The sequence below is a fragment of the Podarcis raffonei genome, chromosome 11 (genome assembly GCF_027172205.1).
Source record: "Podarcis raffonei isolate rPodRaf1 chromosome 11, rPodRaf1.pri, whole genome shotgun sequence".
In the NCBI taxonomy this organism is placed as follows: Eukaryota; Metazoa; Chordata; class Lepidosauria; order Squamata; family Lacertidae; genus Podarcis; species Podarcis raffonei.
Genome location: NC_070612.1, coordinates 48,834,974 through 48,858,897, shown reverse-complemented (window position 1 = coordinate 48,858,897; position 23,924 = coordinate 48,834,974). Strand labels below are relative to the sequence as shown.

Below are 23,924 nucleotides of genomic sequence, written 5' to 3'. Positions count from 1 at the left end.
ACTATATTTCTTTGACAGCAGAATGGCATGCAGAATAGGGCCATTTGGCAAGTCTGCACGGAATGTGTCCCCTCCTACCAGTGAAGAACATGAGCAAAGTGGGAACGGTGTTTTGCTCAGCACCTCGCAGAATGAAGCCCATTGGGTCCTGCTGCTTAACACGTTGGTCACGTGCCCAATTTCTGTTTCGGCAAAAAAAGAAAAGTGAAACAAGCTGGGCAATACATGCATGTGAAAGACAAATAACTTTCCAGACATGATTGTACAGCAAATGTTACATCCGCACCAAGCATTACTCTTAGTCACACAATATTAAGTCTGAAAGTCACACAAAAAAAGTAGAATTACTATGGATTTAAGTAATATAACAAAGCACCAAGATCAGTCTTCCCAGTTATTCACAACGTTATAGGTAATAGAAAGGCATCATCCTCTGAATAGAGACACTTTATTGCACAGATTCAAACTTCCACGGTCAAGTGGAGAGTGAAGTTTTTGGAGTCAGTTGAAGGACATAACACCCTGGCCAGCAGAGTCTGATGTCACATTTAGAGTTGCTTATCAGGAAGGAAACGAAGTATGAATGAAGGTAGCTGGCAACTCATTCGCCATCTTCAAGTAGCTTTTGTAAATTGCTTTGGATCTTTAATAAGGAAAGAAAAATACAAGAGAAAGGATTTGGATAAAACTTGCAGCCACTTGTACAACAGATGAACAGCCCAGTGTCATACGCTTTGCTTAACTGGAGTATGTTCTCTGAAGTCAAGGCACTCAATCCAGTTAAATCCAAGCAGCCCGTAAATTAAATTCTATAAACTCTGTAGCAATGGTTTGCACAAACAGTTCTTATCCATCCTCAGGGATGTTTTTAAATGGAGAATCACTGGGGAAAGTATCCTGAGGTCAACTAGCATGCTTTGAGTGCCTCTTCCCCAAAGTCTATGAAGATTCTGTTCGTCTTTGTGTGATGAGTATTTGTTGATGGGCAACAGAAATACCTTAGCAGGTTCCTGTTGTCTGTTTCAGGAGTGAGGAACCTGTGGCCTTTTGAGATGCTGCAACTCACCACTGCTGGCTTGGGCTGATGGAAGCGGAGTCAGCAACATCTCAAGGCCACAGCCTCCCCATCTCTGGTCTATTGCCTCTATACTAGTGAACATATTGCAGAAAAGCAGCAGCAAATAGACAATGTGTTCTGTGGTTTCTGAACCACGTCATCACGTAACTTTTTGAATTTTGGATGTGGAACTATTCTTGGGGAAGTACAACACTGAATAGAAAAGTACTCAGGGGGAAACCTCTCGGTCTGAATTAACTTGATTGTAACTGAGATTTGTACATTGCAGTGTGAAGGGGCCTCCACACCTAGTTTTAGGCGCCGTTCAATCTCCCTGGTAGAGGTTAGCAAGTTCATTTGTTTCGACTGTTAGCAAATGAACCTTAAATGGGTACCATCTGCAGGGAGCAGGAAACTAGACAAGCAAATCTCCTGATAACAAATGGCAGAAATCAAGCCCCTGTCCATTGGAAATACAACATTGTTTGGGAAACAGAGTGACTGATTAAGGCTTTTCTTTTAAGTAGAAAGGCAAGCTTTGCAGTTTGTCATACAAATATGAAGGGCTCGTTTGCACATTGCAAAAGGGCTTAACGTGTTCTGTTCCAGCTGTCCACAAGGGCAAATTTTCTGTCCTCTGTAGAAGCCTCAGTGCCATGGTAACGATTAGAAGCTCTGTGGAAGTCTTATGTTGTGTTTTGCTAATGCAAAATCATTCCCACAAAGAGCCCTTTTATAGTGAGCCGTAAGAAATTAGGAAAATTAATTGTAAATAAAACTCACAAGAGCTTTGGGAGCTAGGGCAGGTATGTGACAGGTAAGGATGCAGCTGCAAAGGAAGAATCTAGCCATCTTAAAGTGCACCTGAGATTGTTCCTTGTCAAGCAGGGCTTGTATCTGCCGCCATTTAAGTTGGCACCAATGCAATCCCCACTGGGATTAGTGCCACTCGGAGCTGCTATGTGGAGCCAATTCTGGAAAAAAGTGAGACTTGCAAGCCCTGATTTCTTTGCACAATTCAGTTTCATATTCCCTTTGACCACCATGGTTTGAAATCAAGACATATATGCAAAGGAAAATGCTTTGCCTGTCATGGTGAGATTAGGCGACTGACAGGTAGGCAGCCCTACCACCTGTCAAAGTAGCCTGTGGATCCAGTTCCCCTAACCTTCAGGTAGGAATTTCCCCCACTACCAAATGGGCTGGCACAAAATCAGTGCTAAGAGTTTGGGAATGGTTGCTAAGTACCATGCCACCCTTATAAACATTAATTTCACTTTCCATGCTCATGCATACCAGCAGCTGTTTCTTAGGACAGGAATGGGGAACTTTTTGCCCACCAGATGTTGTTGGACAACAACTCCTGCCATCCCTGATTGTTAGCCATGCTGTCTGGGGCTGATGGAAGTTGGAGTCCAACATCACAGGTTCCCCATCCCTCTTCTAGGACTTGGAAGGTCTGGCTACCTTGGGAAACTTTTTTAAAAATGCAACAATTCTTAGTTACACAGTTCTCTATTAGTCACCTTTTCCAGTTTGATAAGATTAGCTGTTAGCTCCTCAGAGAGACCAACAATGTTAAGAGGCAGTTGAGATCCTAGACCTTCTTTTATTGGATATCTGAAATGGAGAGTAAATGCGGGGAAAGGGAAGCAGAAGACAATTTAAAAATGCACAAAGGAGATGTCTGGAGTTTTGTGTGATAGTGAGGTAAGCAACTAGAATGAGAATGTACAGAAAGATAGCACTGGATTAAATTTTACAGTTTTACCTCATGTCAGTTAAAGATCAAAACGCCAAAAATAATGTGCACTATGCACATGCAATCGTATACATGTCTATTCAGAAAAAGTCCTATTAAATGCAATGGGAATTACTCTCATGTAAGTGCAGATTTAAAATGACTGCTTGAAGAAGAGAATGAAAGCCTAACTCCAGGGGAGAAACTATGGGATAGATGATGATGAAGCTAGGTCTAGCAGGATGACTATAGTATTAAAAATGGAAAGATAAAGAAGATTCCAACAACAAAATCATTCTTACACGTGGGGATGCGAATCCACATAGGAAGCCATGGTGCCAAGCTGCTCTTCCAGAATGTAGATTTTATATCTCATGTAGAAAGTCGAGAAAATGAGTACACAAACACTGTAGGAGAGGTGGATTGAGGACAAAAAAACACACACTTGATCACCACACACCAAATTGCTGTTACATTCATTTAGCCATGTAACATTATTAGGAATTTAACAGTTAAATTTCCACCCCATTAAGCTGATGTGCCTCAATTTCAGACAGCAAAGCTCAATTGTGCAAGAAGACTTTCAGAGTGACATTGCGGGTATTTTTCCTCAAGTGTTTTCCATTTGGTAATATAAACTCATCCAGATCTTCACTCTTTACAACAGAGGTGACTAATGTGGGGAACTTCAGAATATAATGTTGGACTAGAACTCCCATCAGCTCTAGCGAGCACAGCCAATGGTCAAGAATGATGGGAGTTGTAGTCCAATGACATCAGGAGGGCAGCAAGGTGGCTATGCCTTATTTAAAAGATGCAATGGTGCTTAACCCTCCACTGCTTGCTGCAGCCAGGGAACCAGCTGATATCACCCCAGAAGACTGTATACAGTGAAGCTCTACTGCTGTCTACTCCACCAACCTACATATCTGCAACCTGGTTTGCAATGTTGTTGGCTGTTTCAATTCACCCATGGTCTTTTAAAATATCTCTCAATCTCCTTTCAGTTAGCCTCCAGGAGTCCGGCAAAATGCTTTTAGAAAATCACATAAGCCTATTATCCATATAACACAACTCTGAGCAATTTATAAAGGTCACACATTTTTTGCTTCCATTTTCCGCAATGGAAATTTGTACTGTGGAACATATTCAGATTCTTTACTGGTGTGCAGCTAATGGGGGGGGGGGGGAATGTGCAAACCATTTATTTAGCCACAGGGAGCCCAGCATTCTGAAAGCATCCCAGATTTAAGCCAGCAAAGTTTCCCAGAGTCTTGCTTTTGCAACCTTGCAGTTTGGGGAATGGGTTATATATACTTACAGAATTGCATAGAGAATAAGTATGTGGTTCACAGTCAAAAACTTCTGGTAATTCACTCTGTAAAGGACTCCAAGGATTCTAGGAGGAGGAGCTATGAGAAGAATAAAATATTTATTGAAGAATCTGAAAATGATACGACCAGACACGCTCCATAAGACAACAACTGCCAAATGACTATAGGGTGCAAGTTGACTGTTGTTGTTGTTTCTTCCTCACTAATTAAAAATATTACAATATGTTAATTCAGGTTATGCTCTGAGGCCACTTAATGAAGGGTAACTGGCTTGGTCTATTATGCAATATGATTATGCTCTAAATCAACTGAGCACATTGTTTAGAGTTAAGCCATCAGCACTGGGCACCTTTATACCTAAGGAAGCCTTGATTAAAATCTACAGCTTAAATATGTGGTTAATAGACTGATGAGCTAATGTTCTCAGCCATATGTAAGATAGCATTCCAAACTGTAAGTTGATCTGAATGGGATATTACTTAGAACAATGGGGCAAAGAAAGGAATTCTAGAAATATGCAAGGCTATGATTGTACTAAATGGAGCGGAACCTGCACAGAGCAAGATCTGGTGTCATAAGTAGACTCCAGTTGTAAACCAAAGGAACACATAGCTGGGAGAAGTTTCCAGTTATGGGTGCAGTCTTTGCCCATTCCTTCCTCACTTCCTACCTACAACAGGCATTCTCCCTACCAAAATGCTGATTTTCACCTTTCACTTTTCTGCTTTGTATGTCACATTCTATCGGGAGGTCTGCATATGTGATCATCTCCTGCATCTTTCCAGAATTTTGCCTCAAAAATTAAGATCAAATAAAACTGTGAAAGTCTGTATACATTTTTATTTTTTTTTGCCACTGTGAGCTGGATCCACAAAAATGTGAGAAGAGAAGCAGATGCTAGCTTTGTTTGACAAATACTTTCATATGAGTTAGTGCTATCAGAGGTAGATTCTGTAGCAGTTCTCTGGCTTCTGCTTGGGCAAGAGGTTGCATAAGTTCTTGCACAAGTAGAAGAACACCTGCAGAAGTAATTTCACTTTTCACTCCCAGTGTTCTGCACAATGTGTAATATAGGGAGCCTCTCTGTGAGTAGAAGATACTTTCCTCATATAGAAGGCCATTTCTGGATTCAACCTATGGTCATTTTTAATTGCTGAAATCCAACCCTGCCTGGATCTATCAGCCTAGCCCGCAACACCAGCTTCAAATGGGGATTTGCTCTATTTACCATTTCTTGGAAGATTCCTGATTTTATCATCACACAAATATTTAGCCTTAACATCTGTATGGACAGCCTTTGACTCCACCCTGGAGGTTTTCAGATGAGTCTGGGTCTCAACAACATGGTAATCTGTTGAAGAACAAGCATTTCAAACTAAAAACAAATGCATGCAGTATTGGGATAACCAATGCGGTGTACTTCAGATGTTATCAGATGACAATTCCCATCATTCCCGGCCAGCATGGCCAATTATCAGGCATAATGGGAGTTGTGAACAACTCAAGGCACTGCATAACACCACAAAGTGCAATGCAGGTGCATAAACATTACTGTGAAGTTAGCCTCATTTCAGTAGGACGTGTCTTACATCCATAATTTTTGTGGTTGTCAGAACCATGGATCAGATGCTTAACAACCAGATTGATTAAGATTTTAGTGTAGTCTGCATAATACTTTAGCACAGGATTCCAAGAGGCAAAAATGGTTTGCCTGGATTCTGCACATTTGTGGAGGGTGGGAAGAGAGGAGATGTCCGATGGTGGTGGCTTCAAAAAGTATGAAGGTGTTTGATCAAAACACTGACAACAAGTGGCCTGTAGCTCAGTGTAGTGTACATGTTTTGTATGGTCCCGGGTTCAATCCCTGGTGTCTCTGTGCAGGGTTGGGAAAGGACCTGGCAGAAATCTGGAGATCTACTGCTAGTCATTATGTAGACAACTCTGCGCCAGAAGGACCAATGGTTTGACATGGCATAAAGAAACTTCCAGCGTTCCTGATCAGCATGAATATGTTGAGAAGACATTGATTTGGCCTAAGTAGTCGAAAAATGAATTTGCAACCTCAAGATGAGGCTTCACACAATTATGTTCCCTTGGTGCTACTGAATAGCTAATACTTCAATCCACAGTGTGATTTTACACAGAGCATGTTGGGACTAACCCATTAATTCTCTTGGACAAGTGCCAATATGTGTCAAGCTGTGCCTGACCCCTCCCCTCCATACAATAAAAACCAGGCCTTATATGGACAGGTCTTACATATGTGTTGAAACCACTACAAAGAATTTAAAGCTTTTTGCACATTAAAAAGTACTACATAAACAACAACCACATTTCCCACTCTTTGGCTCCATGCACACCATACTTTTAAAGCATATTTAAAGTACATGGCATCTCCCAAAGGAAGATGGGAAATGCAGTTTACCCCTCACAGAGCTATAATTTCAATTACTCTGAACAAAGCACAGTTCCCAGCACTCTTGGGAGGAAGTAATGAGCTTTAAATGTACAGAGTGTATGTAGCCTCTGGGAAAGTGCTCTAAATTCCTAGATAAAAGGCTGCAGTTTCTGCTTCTGGATAGTAAAGAAACGGTTTATTATTCAAACCTTGGAAGGCTTCCAGTTCTGGAGTTTGAGAACCAGTGCTGCTGGATTCTTCCATCTCTTGTCTGCGCTGTTGGATGATGCCATCCAATTCAGAAAAATCTTCATTGAAATCCTGAAGAAAAGATGCATCAGAAATGTTAGTTAAGAATTAACGGTCTGTTCAATATTCTGCAGCCACCCCCCAAATGTCACTTTCAGTAATATGGATCAATAACATCACAATAGTAACAAATATTAAGCATATCTAAAGCAATGTGGCGCAGTAGAAAATAGAAAACTTAGGTTGCAGTTCCTTAAAGATTTTGATCCGTCAAGTCAAGCTCTCTCAATCTAATCTAGTTTTCAAATAACTGAATTCACCTGAAATTCTTGGAATACAGTTGGAAAGGATTCCAGAGCTTCACCAGATGTTATTTAACCTCTTAGTACAAATGTACTAGAAGTTACATTCTTTTACAATTGGCTTAGCTTGTTGCCCAAACTAGGGCTCTTGGTTAAGTTCTCTTTTCACCAACCACAAGCCTGGGTTCAGATGACCCATTAAGCCACACCTGGGCTTATTTCAGGGCATCATAGAAGTAAAACAAGGACTGGGGAAGGGGAAAGTGGCTGCAAGCTTTTCTCCAGGAACCCACATTTTGGTGTGGTCCTGGAAACCCATGTCTTGAGAACCAGGCCACGGTGAGAGATCTATGATAGCTTTCTGCTCAATTTATATGGAGACTGAAAATTCTGAATAATTATTGCTTTTATACCTGAAGATATTCATCTAAACCTCAAGCTTAAAATCTGGTTTGCCTGGGAAAAGGGCAGAACTAGATCTAAAAAAAGTGTGATCCACCTTACTCAAATACATAAAACACTGATTAGCTCATTTAAGGGGAAAATGCATCTACATTTGATACGCCACATTGAATTCATGAAAAAGGATGTATCTTTGAAGTCTACATGCTCACAATGACATCTGAAAGGGGAAGTCTCTGTGAGCATCTACTTGTCCATGCAATCAAGACTGTGGACTGGTATCAATCATGTGGAAGCCTATGCATGAACAGCTGTTCATGTGGAAGCCTCTCTTTTCAAATCTCTGTACTCATGATGAATGTTGGAATAGAGCCCTAGTGACTTGCCAGAGGTTGACCAGGGAGCTTTACAAGTAAGCAATTAGTGAAGCATTTGATTGCAGTAAGCTTTCAGTAATCATAATGACACCAAGTCTTCAACAATGTTAATAACATCAAGTTCAGAATGTACATGCAGGTGTGCATCATGCATGAAATGGTCCATTAATGCCTTTGTCAGCTCACTGCCCTCCAGATGTTTCTGACTACAATTCCCATCAGCCCCAGCCAGCATGTTCTGGTTGGGATTGATGAGAGTTGTAGTCTGAAATGTCTGAAGAACAGCAGGTTGGCAAAGGCTGGCCAAGAATCGGAGAAAGGAATTTCCTACAAAGCCTACAATACGATCTCAAAACAAAAATCTTATTACTGAAAATTATATTGGCTCACAGCCATTTCATATTGTTCCTCATCAGTTCTTTGCTTTTAATTTTATTAAAAAACAAAACTTACCAGTGGTAAAGTTGTCGGGCGATTTGCCCGGAAGCTATTTTCTGGAGAAGGAAGACTGGGACTGTTGCCAACACTAACATCCTGAAAACACATTTTGAAATGACACCATTTGATCAACTACTAATACTGAGAACACACAGAGACGCACCTGAAAAAGGTTTTCACTCACCTCTAGATGTTGACAAACTGATTTTAATAGCTTGTAAGCAGTGTCTCTGGACAGAAAGGACACGAACATGTACTGAAAAGAAAACCACCAAAATTATTATTCAGCATTTGGGGAGACTGCCATAGCTTGCTTTAGCTAAGAACAAAGGCACATAAAAGTCATTGTGTGTCATCCAACATGGCAAGCTACTTTTTATCATCTGCCTTGATCATTTGTATCCAAGATTGCTGCTGTCAGTATTGAGTTCCCCTACAAGCTGACCACTACTAGGATATCTCAATCCTATGGTCACACTCAGATAAGCCTGCCCAACAGCTGGTTTTCCTAGACATACTTGGAGGGGCAAAATAGGCCTGTATCTCTATTACCACTGATTCAGTTGACATGCTTGCATTCCTGAGGGCCCCAGCCACCACCATACCACATAGCCCAAAAACTATCTTGGTTAGACAACTGCAGAGAATGGCTCTTGGGTGGCTGGATTTTGCTGAGGGACCACCAGTTGTAAATCTCTGCATTACAGGGGGAGTGTTACTCTTTCCACAACGTTGGTTCAGGGTATTTTTAATTTTATTATTTATTAAATTTGTACACTGTCCTATACCCTTAGATCTCAGGGCGGTTCACAACATAGTCACAATATAAAAAACAGAAAATACATAATAAAAGCAACCCAATACCCCCCCTTCCACAACACACTTTAAAAGGGTAACAGATGTCAATCAGCTGAAGGCCTAGTTAAAGAGGAACATTTTCGCTTGGTGAAAACACTTCTTTTGTGTTAAGAGTTCCAGATATTTTCTTGGCAACTGCTCCCTGATGTTTCCAGTAACTGGGGCTAAGGTTGGGTAAAAACATGAGGCGATGAAGAGCAAGCCGTGTGTTTATTTTATTTCATTTTAGTCCAAGTTAGATCTTACTTTTCTTTTCTGTATAAATGCAAAGTGATAATAAATAAAAAAATAAGTAAAAATCTAACCTTCAATAAAAACCAGGACAGCCAATTAACAAGACCAACAGCATAGGAGAAGGACAGGGAAAGGGGAGGAAAATCAAAACAAAATGGGGAATTAAAAGGTGCTAAGAAGCTTCTCCCAAAATGTGCACTTACCCTATCAGAGACTGTTGTTATAACCAGGGCATTTGGCACTAGAAGGGCGGTCTTTGTTTTCTTTATCAGTGTCACTGACAACACAGGTATACTAATCTGAAATGAGATTGTATCAGTTATTAGAGTATAAAGATGGCAACTTGGCTCCAGTAGCTTTTATGTTTACTGAGAAATAACCCATTGTGAGAAAGCTGATTCTTGCATAGACCTGTCACAAAGCAGCTGACACCTGCTTCCTGAGATACTTTGAGATATACAACTAAACATGCAAGTCACACCCTGCTCCATCTCCAATTAAACCCTTGCTTAGAAGGGAAGCAGTATGCTGCTTCCTTAACTCAGCTTCTCCAGAGAGAAACATCTTGAACTGAGAAGACTAGTCAACTTACGTTACCACCACCAGGTGATTTGTGGTTCTTTTTGTAGACCTAATGCTGCATTAACAATTTATATAGTCACTTCTATTAATAAATTCAACATTATTTTACCCAGGGTTGTGGAGTTGAAACCACAGGATCATTTTTAATTTTCTAAATCTACAAGTGTCCCATTGTTTCCATTAACATTTATATCATCACCTCCAACCATATTAAAAAAAGAATTAGGCAAGAATAATCAATTCCAATGCATCATAACACTTGACTTCATTTACCTTAGTGTCTTTGCCAAAGACCTTAGAATGGAAGCAAATCCAGTTCTCCGATATGAATAGCTTCCCTTGGTACAAGATTTCTTTTTGTAACGCACAGGTAAAATCTGAAAGGGTCACAAGTACAATATTATCTAACAGCTGCACTTGTGCAATGCTGTAAGCAATGTATTAAATACCGTCTATGAAATGTAAATGCTGTTATTCATGGAGGGGGAATCACTCTGAAAAAGTCAAATAGTTTTAGATCAAATCCTAAATCTCTTGTAGCTGAACTCTGATCTATTAGGAGAAAGCTGCTCAATACAAGATAGTCGTTGAATTATATTTAGGAAAGAAAACATCTTGGCTATGAACTAGAAGAGACTATCAAAAACTAAACATCCAAATTCACGTGTCAATGGCCAGAAATCTCTCACTAATAATTTAGCTAGTAATAGAATTCCTTGCAAAAACTTTGAGGCATGCCAAAGCGTTAGTATGACAGAAAATTCTATGTAACAAAACAGGAAAAAATATAGCATTCAACTTACTTTTTCTCAAGGGTTCGTCAATTGGGACATCCAGAAACAGCTTGTGAAAGTGAGCATTTGCCTTAAACTAAAGTTGAGGAAACAAATGGATACATTTTGGTTATTGCTGCATAAACATTACTATATACACCAGCTGATGTCTATCTTTGCATTAAGCAACTAACTGTAAGTCCCTTTTCTGCAGAAGATGCAGGAACTGGGGTTATATTATGCTATTCAGGAACAGAGGTACAGTTTGAGGGCCTAATATTATTGGAAGGGAGCAAAGTCCCAGGCAATGGATAACAGTGGCAGTGGAAACAGATTGGGTCAGAGGCCCAAAATGCGACTATTATGTCTGAGGGAGAATTATTTTGATACTTTGCACAAGGTCCAAAAATACTCGAGTTCATCGTTGTAGTTTGGCACAATAATACAGCCAACTTAAACATGCAATACACTTTGCCTAAAGTGGGTATTTATTAAAAATAAAAATTAATACTGGTCTTCATCAGAAGATCACAGGGCAGTTCACAACATAAAAATATAAAATGAGAATACAAAATACATTGTAAAACAAAAACAAACCAAGCCCCCAAACACATTTAAAAGCCCATACAAGAATGTTTAATCAGCCAAAGGTCTGGTTATAGGGAAACACTTTCGCCTGGCAATTAAAGATATGTAATGATGGTGCCAGGTGAGCCTCCTTGAGGAGAGCATTCCACAAACGGAGCCACCACAGAAAAGGCCCACTCGTGTTGCCACCCTCCGGACCTCTTGTAGAGGCATGGCTGTAGGGTCTGGATCCCAAACAAATAGATTCTCTCCAGTACCTGATTTGAGGCACTCTTCTTCCTTTCGGGCTTTGAGACGTTCTTGCCATCTGTTGCCAAGAAGGTATTATCCACTATTGTCTTTGACCTAGAGCAAGGCAACATCCCATGAATATAACACTGTTTTCAAAATGAGGTTTTTCTTTTTTAAAAAGCTCCCAGGCAGCATTTCTGCTGCAGGGATGGGAAGCCTGTGGCCCTCTAGATGTTGTTGGACAACAGTTATCATTCTTGACCAATGGCCATGCTGGCTGGAACTGATAAGAACTGGAGTCCAACAACACCTACCCTTAAAGGTCTCAGGGGAGAGTTCTTTTACATAATCAGCTCACATTTGATACCTGTGTTCACCACACTTTAAAAATAAATAAATCCAGAGAAATAGTAGGTAGATACGGAGCCAATATGCTTATTTTGAAGTTTTCAAATGACTACTACTGGAAGCTTTGCAAACACCCGCTCAGTCACAAGAACCATGCATGTAAATTACACATTTTAAGGAAACCATCACTGAAGTACAATGTAGCCTATGGTGTGCTGGGGAGAGTGGACACCAGGTCATGCCAAGCCTATGACTGAAGACTCCTCCTTTACACAGGCAACATTCATCATATGAGCTCAAATGAATTCAAACCCAGAGCCCTAATTAACTGATAATGGTCCCTTACTGCCATTAATGATGCATAGGAATAGGTTTAGTTCTGCCCTGGTATTTATCTCATCTGGGGGAGAAGAAAGCTAGTTGCTCCATCCATAATGGAGGTTTTTCCATCAGGGAGCAGATTGAGGATGAGTGTAGCTGCATGTAGAGAAGAAGGAAGGAAATACAAATTGGGCAGGGAGGAATGCATTTACAAAAACTATGCTGATGGCAATACTGTGAAATGTATATGCAAAATGGATGTACAGAAAGACGAGTATGGTAATGGCACACATATATTATTACATAGGTGCAGTATAGAATTTTGGGCCAGCTTATGATAGGACAAACTGAAGAGCTGTAAGTCAGTAAGATCTTATGTTAAGAACCCAGAACATGAATATCTATCTAATGAACTGGCAAAACACCAAATCCTATTTCCAGATTTGTATGGCATTGCTACCCTTGTTTCTAATTACTAAGCTACGACTTTGGAGAATTAAGTGAGAAGCTGAAGATTATTTATAGATTGAGACTCACTGGTTACTCATATGATATCAATTTCAGGTTTGTTTATGTGTTCAAGAGAATTAAAACCAGATGTTTAATAACTGAGAGGAAGGGGATGTGTCTGTGGTTAGTTAGGGACCCTCCACTCATCTCTATTTACTACAGTTTGTAGCAGGGACAGGTAACCAGGGCCAGAGTCTGGATCTGGTGGCCATCTGGACCAGCCTTTCAAACTCTCCTGAGCCCCACACCACATTGGCAGTGGTCCAAATGGGACTGCAAAAGCAACATCCTCTGGAACTGTGTGTTTAACAGCTTTCTTTGGAAGTGTTACACTATTGAAAAGTTTGTATATTTGGATTCTTTATTACCGTGAAGTTATAACCTTCTTCTGGTCTTCAAAACATTCAAGATCACTTGGTGATGTCTGTGACAGCCCAGGAGATGGTTTCCCGCTCTTCTTTTTTTCTTCTGTCCCATTTTCACTTTCTGAACTGCAGGAAAAATGACATTTATCATCAGTGCCACTGCATAATTCCTTAAATTCCAAGCCTTCTACATTTTAAAAGCAAACTTTAATAAACAAATAAGCAAATCCCAACCCATCACCCTAAAATCTAATACTGAAATTGTGCACCTGCTTGCCTGTTTATCTAGTTAGGATTTAGCACCATGCTTTCATAACAAATGTAACATTTTTATACCAACTGCAATATGTACACACCAGCTAGTTCAGTTCTCTTGTTGCTAGCTGGAACTTTGCACTGCTGCTTATCACTGTGGAGATTTGCTCCTGCCACCTTTGATCTATTCTGGTTCTACGATCTGAAGCACTTTTAAATATTTATATAATCTAAAATATCAATGTTATCTAATACTGCAGACCTAATCATATTTTAATTGGGCATAATCCAGTTGAAATCAATGGGATGTTCAAAAAGAAATGTGGAATGGGGCCATCATTGTGAAATATAAATATGCTTATTCTTGGGAAACGTGCAATAGGAAGATTTTTTGTCTGCTGCTGCACTGAAGACAACAGTTGTTCTTGGATGTAAGACAAAAAAACAGGAATAAACAAGGCCAGCCCAAGACATTTTGCTGCCTGAAGCAAAAACTAAATAGTGCCCCCTCCTGCTGCAGAAGTCAGACACCAATTCCTGCTTTCATCTATCACCCCCCCCACCCCATGGTGCCACCTTGGCAGGGCAAGTGCTAAAACAATAGCCTTAGAAGTCACAGTGTGCTATCATAGCAGAAAGACCACTGTCTGTATATCTGTAAAGAAAAGATTCTGGAGTTTGTTGTGTGTGAATATTGCCAGTACAAGCAGGATAGAAGGTAAAATGACTTGTGGAAAGACAAATAAAGCAAGGTACTGGGTGTGTTGAAATAAGACGGCTTTGTTTTGCTAGTGTAGTGAACAAATATTGTATCTCTCCCAAGCAACATGAGCTGCCCGTTGCAATTCCCAGCAAAGATCAGAGAAGAGATAGCCGCCTCACTAAGTCTGCAGCCTATAAAGGTTGTCTGCAGCATATAATCACTTTACTAATTTGAAGGAGGGAAGGAGCAGATCCAGACTGAAGTGCAGTTAAGGCAGCAAAAAGCTTGGGATATGCACTATGCTCAGTGCCAATGCATTTATTTACACGGAAGCCTCACTGCTTTCAGTGGAACCTACTTCCAAAAGCATTCTCAGGAATGCATCCTTAAGTACAGCCTTCTTCAACTTTGGGTCCTCAAATGTTGTTAGAACTATAACTCCCATCATCTCTGATCACTGGCTAAACTGGCTGGGGATGATGGAGACTGTAGTTCAACAATATCTGGGGACCAAGCTTGAATAATTCTGCTTTAGTGACTGGTAAAGAGACATGGTAAAATGGAGCATGTTAAATTTTTCTGTTATGATTAAATGAACTTTGGCAGGTTCTGCTTACTTACGGCTTTCAAATGGTCACTCTTTTCACAGTCAGGGTGGTCATTTCAACCAACAGTGACAAAAAAAAAGAAAAAACAACCAACCCATTCGTCTCTTCCTCCCTAACATTTTCATTCAGGTACACTGAGTCAAGTTCCCTTCAACAAAAGAGCTGAAGCTCAAGAATTCATCATACTTGCACTCAATGACAATGAAAAATGATAGAGTGCTGTCCTCTGTAACTTGACAGCTCGCATCCTTTTTTTACCAATAGAAATTGATTCAGTGTTTCTCATTCTCTAGGAACAAAACAACCAACAGTTCAGAATGAGAACTGTCACTGAAAAGCAGCTTCTTTACATTTTCTCTTTCCCCTTTCAGATCTCTTGAGATAGAAAAGCTTTAACAGTTCCACTGGCAGACGGTCTTTCAGCTGTGGGATTCGTAACCCAAGTTGCAAATGGCACAACGTCAAAGCTGAATATTTTCATTCTCACTAGACAATATGATTGCCACTGCTTCAGAGAGCAAGTTTTCTAAGGTGAATAAAATTAGTCTTCTTACTCATTCAAAAGCAAGCCCCATATTGAATTTAATGGGATTACTTTGTAACAGCACAAAGGACTGCACTGAGAGTCAATCATATCCGTGGCATGTTTGTTGTATTGTTAGGCTTGGGTGTTTGTTTGTTTTGAAATCTTGAGATTTAAATTTTTATTGCAAGCTGCCTTCAATTTGATTTTATAACTGGAAAACAAGATAAAAATGTCTTAAAAAATAAATACAGCAATGGAGGACAGGATACAACAGTAATCCTGATGGGAGACATCTAGGAATGCCATGTATGTGGCCCCAAAGATGGGACATAAATGTACAAAATGAAATATTTAAAAACATGATGGCCCCAATCACACCCAATTTGTTTGTGCTTTTTAGAGACCTTCCAAATGGGTTGGAGCTACTTAGTTATACTGCAGACATAAAAAAATAAGTTTATTTTATTTTGAAGGGCTGCAGAGTAGCTTCTTCTTCGGGGACTTCAACTGAACTTTGTGACAATAATTTTCATTAGCATTATGAGAAAGCAGAACTGAGATATTGATTTTTGCTTGATGCTTGTAATGCAACAGAAGTGAACGAGAAAAATCACAGGAAACATACTGTAATTTTAAGGTATGCACTGTGAAAAAGAATGCTTCAACTTTAAGAGAATGCTTCAACTTCAATAACAGTTTTTTTTAAAAAATAATTATCTATTAAGAAGGGTGTTTTTTTTGGTTGTTTGCCATATGATAGAAGTTCATATTTAGGAATTATTATTTTTTTAAAATGAATATTTATTAAAGTTTTAAGGGTTACAGAAAGAAAAAAGAAAAAACACCATTTTAAACAGAAACAATACAACACATCTCAATAAAAGAAAAACAAGGATGAGAAAGAGAGAAAAAAACAAGAAAAAATAAAATCCATTAAAAAAACAAAAAAGAAGAATACGGCGCATCTTCCCATAACTTATCTTTCATTAGCTTATTTCCTTGACCTCCTCACACCTCCCTTTTTTGTATTCTAGTTCGATTATCTGTTTCAGCAAATCCTTTCCATTTTTTAAATTTTTGTCCTGTAATTTATCTTAATATAATGTATCTTTACTTTCCCTCCTTTCACCAATTAACAGTCAGTTTTCCCCAAATCCTTTATAACATTTCTGCTAAAGCCACATAACATCATTCCAACAGCCTTCTAACATTCATTAATTTTGCAATGTTTCTGTAAATAGTCTTTAAATTTCTTCCAATCTTCCTCCACCGACTCTTCTCCCTGGTCTCGGATTCTGCCAGTCATTTCCGCCAGTTCCATGTAGTTCATCACCTTCATCTGCCATTCTTCCCGGGTGGGTAGATCTTGTGTCTTCCAGTACTTTGCAATAAGTATTCTTGCTGCTGTTGTGGCATACATAAAGAAAATTCTATCCTTCTTTGGCACCAATTGGCCGACCATGCCCAGGAGAAAGGCCTCTGGTTTCTTCAGAAAGGTATATTTAAATACCTTTTTCATTTCATTATAGATCATCTCCCAGAAAGTCTTAATCCTTGGGCATGTCCACCAAAGGTGAAAGAATGTACCTTCAGTCTCTTTACATTTCCAACATTTATTATCGGGCAAATGGTAGATTTTTGCAAGCTTGACTGGTGTCATGTACCACCTGTATATCATTTTCATTATATTCTCTCTTAAGGCATTACATGCCGTAAACTTCATACCTGTGGTCCATAACTGTTCCCAGTCAGCCATCATAATATTATGTCCAACATCTTGTGCCCAATATTTAGGAATTATTTTTGCAGCTTCAGGATGATTAGGTGATATAAGGCTGTAAATGTACCACTTGTTGGAATTAGTACAGTGGTACCTCGGGTTACATACGCTTCAGGTTACAGACTGCGCTAACCCAGAAATAGTACCTCAGGTTAAGAACTTTGCTTCAGGATGAGAACAGAAATCGTGCTCCGGCGGCATGGCAGCAGCAGGAGGCCCCATTAGCTAAAGTGGTGCTTCAGGTTAAGAACAGTTTCAGGTTAAGAACGGACTTCTGGAACGAAATAAATACCTGAGGTACCACTGTAACGAAAAAGTCTGCAGACAAGTAGTTACCAAGGCTAGGGTGTTGGCTCCTATATATAAAGAATCTGCTTGATCCACTTCATGTTTGGAAGAGATGACATGATAGATGGGACAAAGTTATGGCTTCTGGTAAAACAACCAGAATTACATTGAAAATGCTTTGCCTTCCACACCTATCTTTGAACTGGCTTGAGAGTGCTGCAGGCTATCACACACCTTTGACCTATCTCTTACTTTTTCTGCTGATGCATAGTGATGCAGAAGCAATGAAGTCACTGAATAGAATCTACTGGATGTCGTGGCGCAAAGCATAGGATGTTGCTGCTTAAGGGCTTGTGTACACTTGCTGGAATCCACATTTTCTCCCTTTGAATTTGACCTTATTAGTCAAATTGAAGTTGAAACCTGCTTGATTCTGTCCAGACCAGCAGCTATTCCCTTTTGTCTTTGTCTGCACCTTACAATCTGTTCGTTTGAATGTGTTAATTTTGCACAACCAGGGCATGAACATAAGAATCAGCTGAAAAATTGTGTCTGCCCAGGAATGGCACACATCCAGGAATTCGGGGGGGGGGGGGGGAGGGGGATCAAGGCAATGCATCCACTGTCGGTAAAGCAGTTTGGATGTATTTTTCAAAATGTACCACTGGAATAGGGAAATCTGAATTTACAGGGGGAAACCAAAGAGACGGGCTGTTTGAGGGTGATGTCATGTGGATGTCATGTGGATGACGCTACTTAAATGGGAATGCAAGCAGCTTAAAGTGCATATTAAAAGCTCTATTCCTTTCTAAGGCACATACACATGGTGGGTGGTGCAAGAAATAAAAGTGGGTGGAGCAATGGATTTAAATTTCACCCCTGTGCAATTCTACACACACCTCTCTATCATTCGTCCAGGGAAGCAAGTCATTATCAGAGTTCAGTGATGCATTCCAGCCCAGGAGGGTATGAAGCAAGACCAGTGAGGCCTGTGGCTTGGGGTGAGAGGTTCTCCATCCCTGCTCCTTTGTAGCAGCCTAAATTTGCTTAGGGGAAGGGATGGAGTAAAGAGCAAGCAATGAAGGAAAAGGGATGAGCAAGGTTGAGGACAGAATCTTGAAGGGGAAGGCCCTTCCTCCCACCCATGGATTCTCTCCATGAAATTTCCTTGGCCTTCTGCTAGCAGCTAGCTAACAGCTAATCAGACGATATCAGGATTAAGAAAATTTTTAAAGAACATCTTTGTACAGTCTAGTCAACAATACTGGAAGTAGCCAGGGCTTTTTTTCAGTAGGAACTCACTGGAACTCAGTTCCGACACCTCTGAGGTGGGCGCCATTGCCATTATAAGAGAACAAGGGAGGTATTCATGGTGCTTCTGGCACCTCTTTCTCTAAAAATTGTGCTGGAAGCAGCATATCAAAACTTACAGATGGGGACAGGCAGGTGTGCCCCTGTGCAAGAATTAAGATCCAATGGAAAAGATACAGACATGTAACCCTTAATTTGTTATTCAAACCTGTGGGGCAAATCCCAGCAATTCTCATTGAAAAGAGACAAGAAAATTTGCATTTGCATCCTGTCCTTGATTCCATTAAGTCAAAACAGCTTGATTTAGACCTGGTTGACCTTCTCCACAAAGAGGCATGCTGTTTTTCACAGTGGAACCTAGCCGATAATGTGTAGATTGTAAAACATGCTGGATTAATCATGCAGAAAATCATGCAGAAGAGGAAACACACACCCCTCCACCCCTTGGTTTATGCACATGTACGCTGAAGGCTTTTTAGCTCTTTGGAATCTCTTTTCTGCCTTTTGTACTATAAACTGGAAATCCATACCTGACATGGCATTTAAATTGGTAAATAAAATAGGGGGTGTCCTTAAAAATACAAAAATAAGTTGGAAATCCATTCCTGAAACCCTGATAGCTCAAAGAATGCCCCTGCTTCATGAAATGTAATCTTCATCCAGCATTGGGGGTAAACAAAATACACTAATGTTTTGTTTTTTAATACAACCCCTGTATAAATTAATCTTATTGCTCTGCATGAGGTAACTTGCTCTTAACCTTCATTAAATACCTTGTAGGATAGGCACCTATTTGTCCAGCAGCTGAATGTGTGAAGCTGCACATATTAACTCACAGATAACTATCATAATTTAAAATGATGACTGAATAATTAGCTCATCCAAGAATGGGAAGACATTTCTTCACTTATAGAGTAAGATTAATGCCAGGATTACAAAAGCTTTTGAAACAGCAATCTATGTGAGCAATTAAAAAAAAAACAACCCACAAAATTATCTAAACAGGAAGTGAAATTTATAACTCATACAAAATAATGAAGTATTTTGTAAAAAGAGGAAATTGATTCATCATGGGTAAATCTTGCTCCGGGATATAACTGTCAACTATTTCCAAAGACTTACATGCCACTGTTGACAGCCAATCTATAATGAAACACTAGCCTTTCACATCCTAATACAATATGTACGTTGCAGATATACTAGTTGGTGGAAACATGCCTACAATGAAGATGCGTTCACTAAAAGTTACCAGTTTTTTTTAACCAAGGATATAAAATTAACAACTCACTAACTCTTTAATTTTAGAAAAGCACCAGGAACTATAAAATCTCTTTTATATTAAGACACCTCAAAAGCATACTAATAATCTGATGTGTGAATAAAAGGAGGACTATTAAAAAAAGGACATCCATATACATTTACAGGAGGCAACAAACTACAAAGCTTTCTTCAAAGTTAAGATTTCAGTGAAATTTGCCCACAATCCAAAATTTATGGATTTTTAAAAATAGTTATCCAAACTATAATGAAGTAGCCTCATGGTTCAGGTAGCAAATGAGAAGACTGGCAGGCTGCATTCCCGTCCAACACAGATGGGGTTGCCTGTTACTGCCACCATCACCATAGCTGGCTGTCTCCCCACTGGCTACTATAGCCACTGTCACCCACAAGGAAGTGCCATCACCAGCACTCTAACAGGGCTCTCCTGAACCACCACTCCTGACTCTGAGGAAAGTTTCCTTTCTCAGAGCAAAGCATTGTGGGGATAGTGGCTGTAAAGATTCCTGGATCCACTTCTACATTGTGAGGGTGGCAAATCTTGGTTCAAATTTAAATTTCAAGATGCATTTGACACTGTCATGGGAAACTAGTGGTGGCAGATACCAATAATGTCTCACTCTGAGGAAGGACCCCATCCTCAGGGTGAGGCGTCCATTCATTCATTGAGGCCCTCCTCAAACCTGTTGCTTTCCCTCCTTTTTCTTAGGGACGATCTAATGTAAAATCCATGGCACTGTCAGTGTATCATTTTGGGTTCCTAGTACAGACTTACAACACAAGCACCATGATTCAATCCAGTGTTAGAAACTCATATATATAAGCTAAACACTAAATGGCACCTTAAACCTAGGTTACGGTCACCACAATGGAATGTCTATGTGCCTGTTCCCGCCCACCCGATGGAAATTATTGGTTGTTGTCGTTGTTATCATTTGTATGACTTTATATTTTAAAGAACGAATCTCAAAGCCGTTTACAACCTATTAATACACCAAACAAAACAATTCAGAATAAAACAAATTCAAGCCTCAAGGAAAATATTTCAGATCCTTCTCTAAGTGACGTTTTGCTTTCCCCAGTCTCCAACCTGGCACTCAGAATTCTCTACACGGTCGCAACTGGACCTGTGCCAGTCACAAAATGAGCCTGGCACCTGGCTAATTTCTAATACTGATCCAATCCCATTCAATATTACAAATCTTGAAAGAAATGTTTCTCTTGTGATTCTTAAATTATATTTTCCACATTTCTGGTATTATACCATGGCTCACAACAGGTCTGACTATATCCCTTTTCAGGCATTCAGACTGAAAAGTGCAAAGGGGCCAGTGGGAATTTATGCGGGGAGTCCCACCCCTTTGATGTTGTTGTATCAGCTGGGCTCATTCCCCAACCAATACGTGATCAGTGTTAGTCTTCAGGGAGCTGTCTTACTTGCATATAGGGCTTTCAACATGGGGGTGGGAACCCCAACTGTCAGTGATATTTTTGTTTATGCTGCTTGACTGTTACATTGGTCTCTGTAGTATACATGTTCAAATCTCTACTGAAATTTATTTTTGTTTCTCCTCTGTAACTCATCTGGTACTGTAGATGAACAAGAATTTGTTTGTTTGCAAGATGGAATACAGGAAGTGACCCTTTTATTTGTGTGACAATGTCAGAGCCAAATTCAGTATCCATTATACAAGCCGATCCTTTGAAACATGCACAACAATTTAGCATGCCCTCTCTCTGTAGGAAAGGAGAAGATGAAACAACCTGAAGGAAACACGTAACAATTTAAGAGATTGGTTTTGTGGAGGTGGTTTCAGGAAATAAGTGGGCAGCTGCTCATTTGATGCACAACACATTAACTACATTATAGACACATAGTAATTAAGCAGCAGGAGTACCTCTTAATTCTTGACCTGGGAAGGCACTATTCATGCATTTACTCATGTGTACTCCTGGCCCCACTTGCAACCTTTGCATGTTGAGCATGGAGATCTGAAAACCTTTGCACAAGCATCTGCTTGTGAATAGGGACTCCAGCTGAGTGACATACCCAGCTGCTTCCATGGATGCCCTCTAGGCAAACAGTTGCTTTCATGAAAGATTCCGTTCAGACCTTTGCACTCGGCATGCAAAAGTGGGGAGAAGCAACAGCGTTACAATGCATGTGCAAGGCTATAATCACAACTCCACACCACCTGCTGCACACAAAAGTCCTACATGTAAGTAAATGCATGACTAGGGCTATACGTGCATCCAAATGCAGATATAAATAAACAACTCATTTAAAAGAACACAAATCAAACTAACAGTGCAATCCTGTGTGTGTTTATTCAGAAGTAAGTTCCATTATGTTTAGGATTGCAGTGTAATAGTTCATGTTTGTTGGGATTCTCCAGACTGAATGGATCAAGGCAGTAGGCAATCTGCTTGAGTGATATATGCAAATACAAACAAAAACAACACCTCAACAAAATTTTTGAAACCAGAGACTCACCAAAAAATGTCAGAGCCAGTGTGGCATAGCAGTTATAGAGTCTGTCTAGGACCTTGGAGATCAGGGTTCAAATCCTCACTTGGATGTGAGGCTCACTTGGGTGACCTTTGGCTAGTCACTAGCCAAAGGTCAGCGTAACCTACCTCACAGGGTTGCTGTGGGAATTAAATAAGGAGGGGTGAACTCTGTATGCCACCTTGACCTCCTTGGAGAAAAATGTGGGATATAACTGCAACAAACAAGATACAGTGGCACCTTGGTTTAAGAACAGTCCTGTTTACGAATGATTTGGTTTATGAACTCCGCAAAACTGGAAGTAGTGTCTTGGTTTGCGAACCTTACCTCGGTCTAAGAATGGAATCCGAACAGCAGAAGGGCACCAGTGGCGGGAGGCCTCTTTAGGGAAAGCGCGCCTCGGTTTAAGAACAGTTTCAGTTTAAGAACGGACTTCCGGAATGGATTAAGTTCGTAAACTGAGGTACCACTGTACTGGTTTCTGTGTAAAACCACACCAGACAGACACTAAAACAACTTTTCTGTCTCGAAACAATGAAGTGAGCCTCTTAACATATAATTAGCAAAAGCTGAGAAGTGTGCCTGTGAGTAATGGGTCAATGGAATCCCATCTGCTCAGCTGACTAATGTGTTCCCATGATCTGCAGGAAATGCACCAGGATAAAGCTCTGATATTCACTGCAGTGCCCTCACACCAGCTCCTGTGACCTGAATGCTAAGGTGTCCTACTCCAGGGATGTGTAATCTGTGGCCCTCCAGATGTTCTCACAATTCCTTGTCATTGTCCATGCTGACTAGGGCTGATGGAAGTCGGAGTCCAGAACCACTGGGAAGACCCCAGGTTCCCCGTACCTGCTGACTGTTCTAGACCAAGAATGGCAGACCAAAATGAGCACAGGCATCAGATCCAATCATGCAGGCAGATGTTGGAGCTCCAAATAAAATACAATGCTCATATGACCTGATTATTTTTAACATAGCAATTATTTAATATAGTCAACATATCACTATAGATGGATAGAATATAGAATATTATGGAATATTTACAGTAAACATTGATATAGCAGTGCAGTCAAGTGATTTAACAGAATTAGAGTGAATGGTTTAAAGAAATTCTAACAAGGACCCTTATGTGTGGAACCCCATGAGCTGAGTTTCCACTTGCTGTTGTTTGACTTTATAAATGGAATTTCTGTGTGTATCTGTGGTGGGGTTGTTTTTTCACAGTTGTTTACTTTTGCTCATATGACAAGAACAGAGCCTGATTCAAAACACTGTTAGTAGGGTAGCAGACTGCATAAACAGCAGAATTTTCCTGCTTCAAATGTTGCTGGACACACGGGGCGGAGGGAAGAGGTTGGCAAGCACTCTTAAGATCATTTGTGCATAAACCAATCTACACGCTACTAGGTTTGTGGAAATATTTGAGATGCAAATATGTATCCTAGCTACTCTCATGTCTTCCTCTCCCTGTTGTTGTTTCCCTTCCCCAACTTCTATACATAATAACATGAACATGGGGAGTTTTGTTTGATTTATATGCCAAATTAATTGTGAT

At 40.1% G+C, this 23,924-nt stretch overlaps 1 protein-coding gene across 3 annotated transcripts in view; it reads right to left on the bottom strand.

Moving 5' to 3' along the window:
• Positions 1-431: 431 nt before the first annotated feature.
• GRAMD2B (GRAM domain containing 2B) overlaps positions 432-23,924 on the bottom strand; it is a 59,145-nt gene continuing 35,652 nt past the window's right edge. For 2 of the 3 annotated variants that reach the window (XM_053407650.1, XM_053407651.1), the window contains exons 2-14: positions 13,112-13,234; positions 11,591-11,678; positions 10,776-10,842; positions 10,246-10,349; positions 9,594-9,689; positions 8,483-8,554; positions 8,314-8,394; positions 6,740-6,851; positions 5,361-5,483; positions 4,120-4,210; positions 3,101-3,205; positions 2,584-2,677; positions 432-643 (exon numbers count right to left, since the gene is read on the bottom strand). In XM_053407650.1, the coding sequence (XP_053263625.1) occupies positions 602-643; positions 2,584-2,677; positions 3,101-3,205; positions 4,120-4,210; positions 5,361-5,483; positions 6,740-6,851; positions 8,314-8,394; positions 8,483-8,554; positions 9,594-9,689; positions 10,246-10,349; positions 10,776-10,842; positions 11,591-11,678; positions 13,112-13,234 (1,198 nt within the window). In that variant the 3' untranslated portion in view covers positions 432-601. The remainder of the gene's footprint in view (positions 644-2,583; positions 2,678-3,100; positions 3,206-4,119; positions 4,211-5,360; positions 5,484-6,739; positions 6,852-8,313; positions 8,395-8,482; positions 8,555-9,593; positions 9,690-10,245; positions 10,350-10,775; positions 10,843-11,590; positions 11,679-13,111; positions 13,235-23,924) is intronic. The other variant, XM_053407652.1, reaches the window with a different exon arrangement.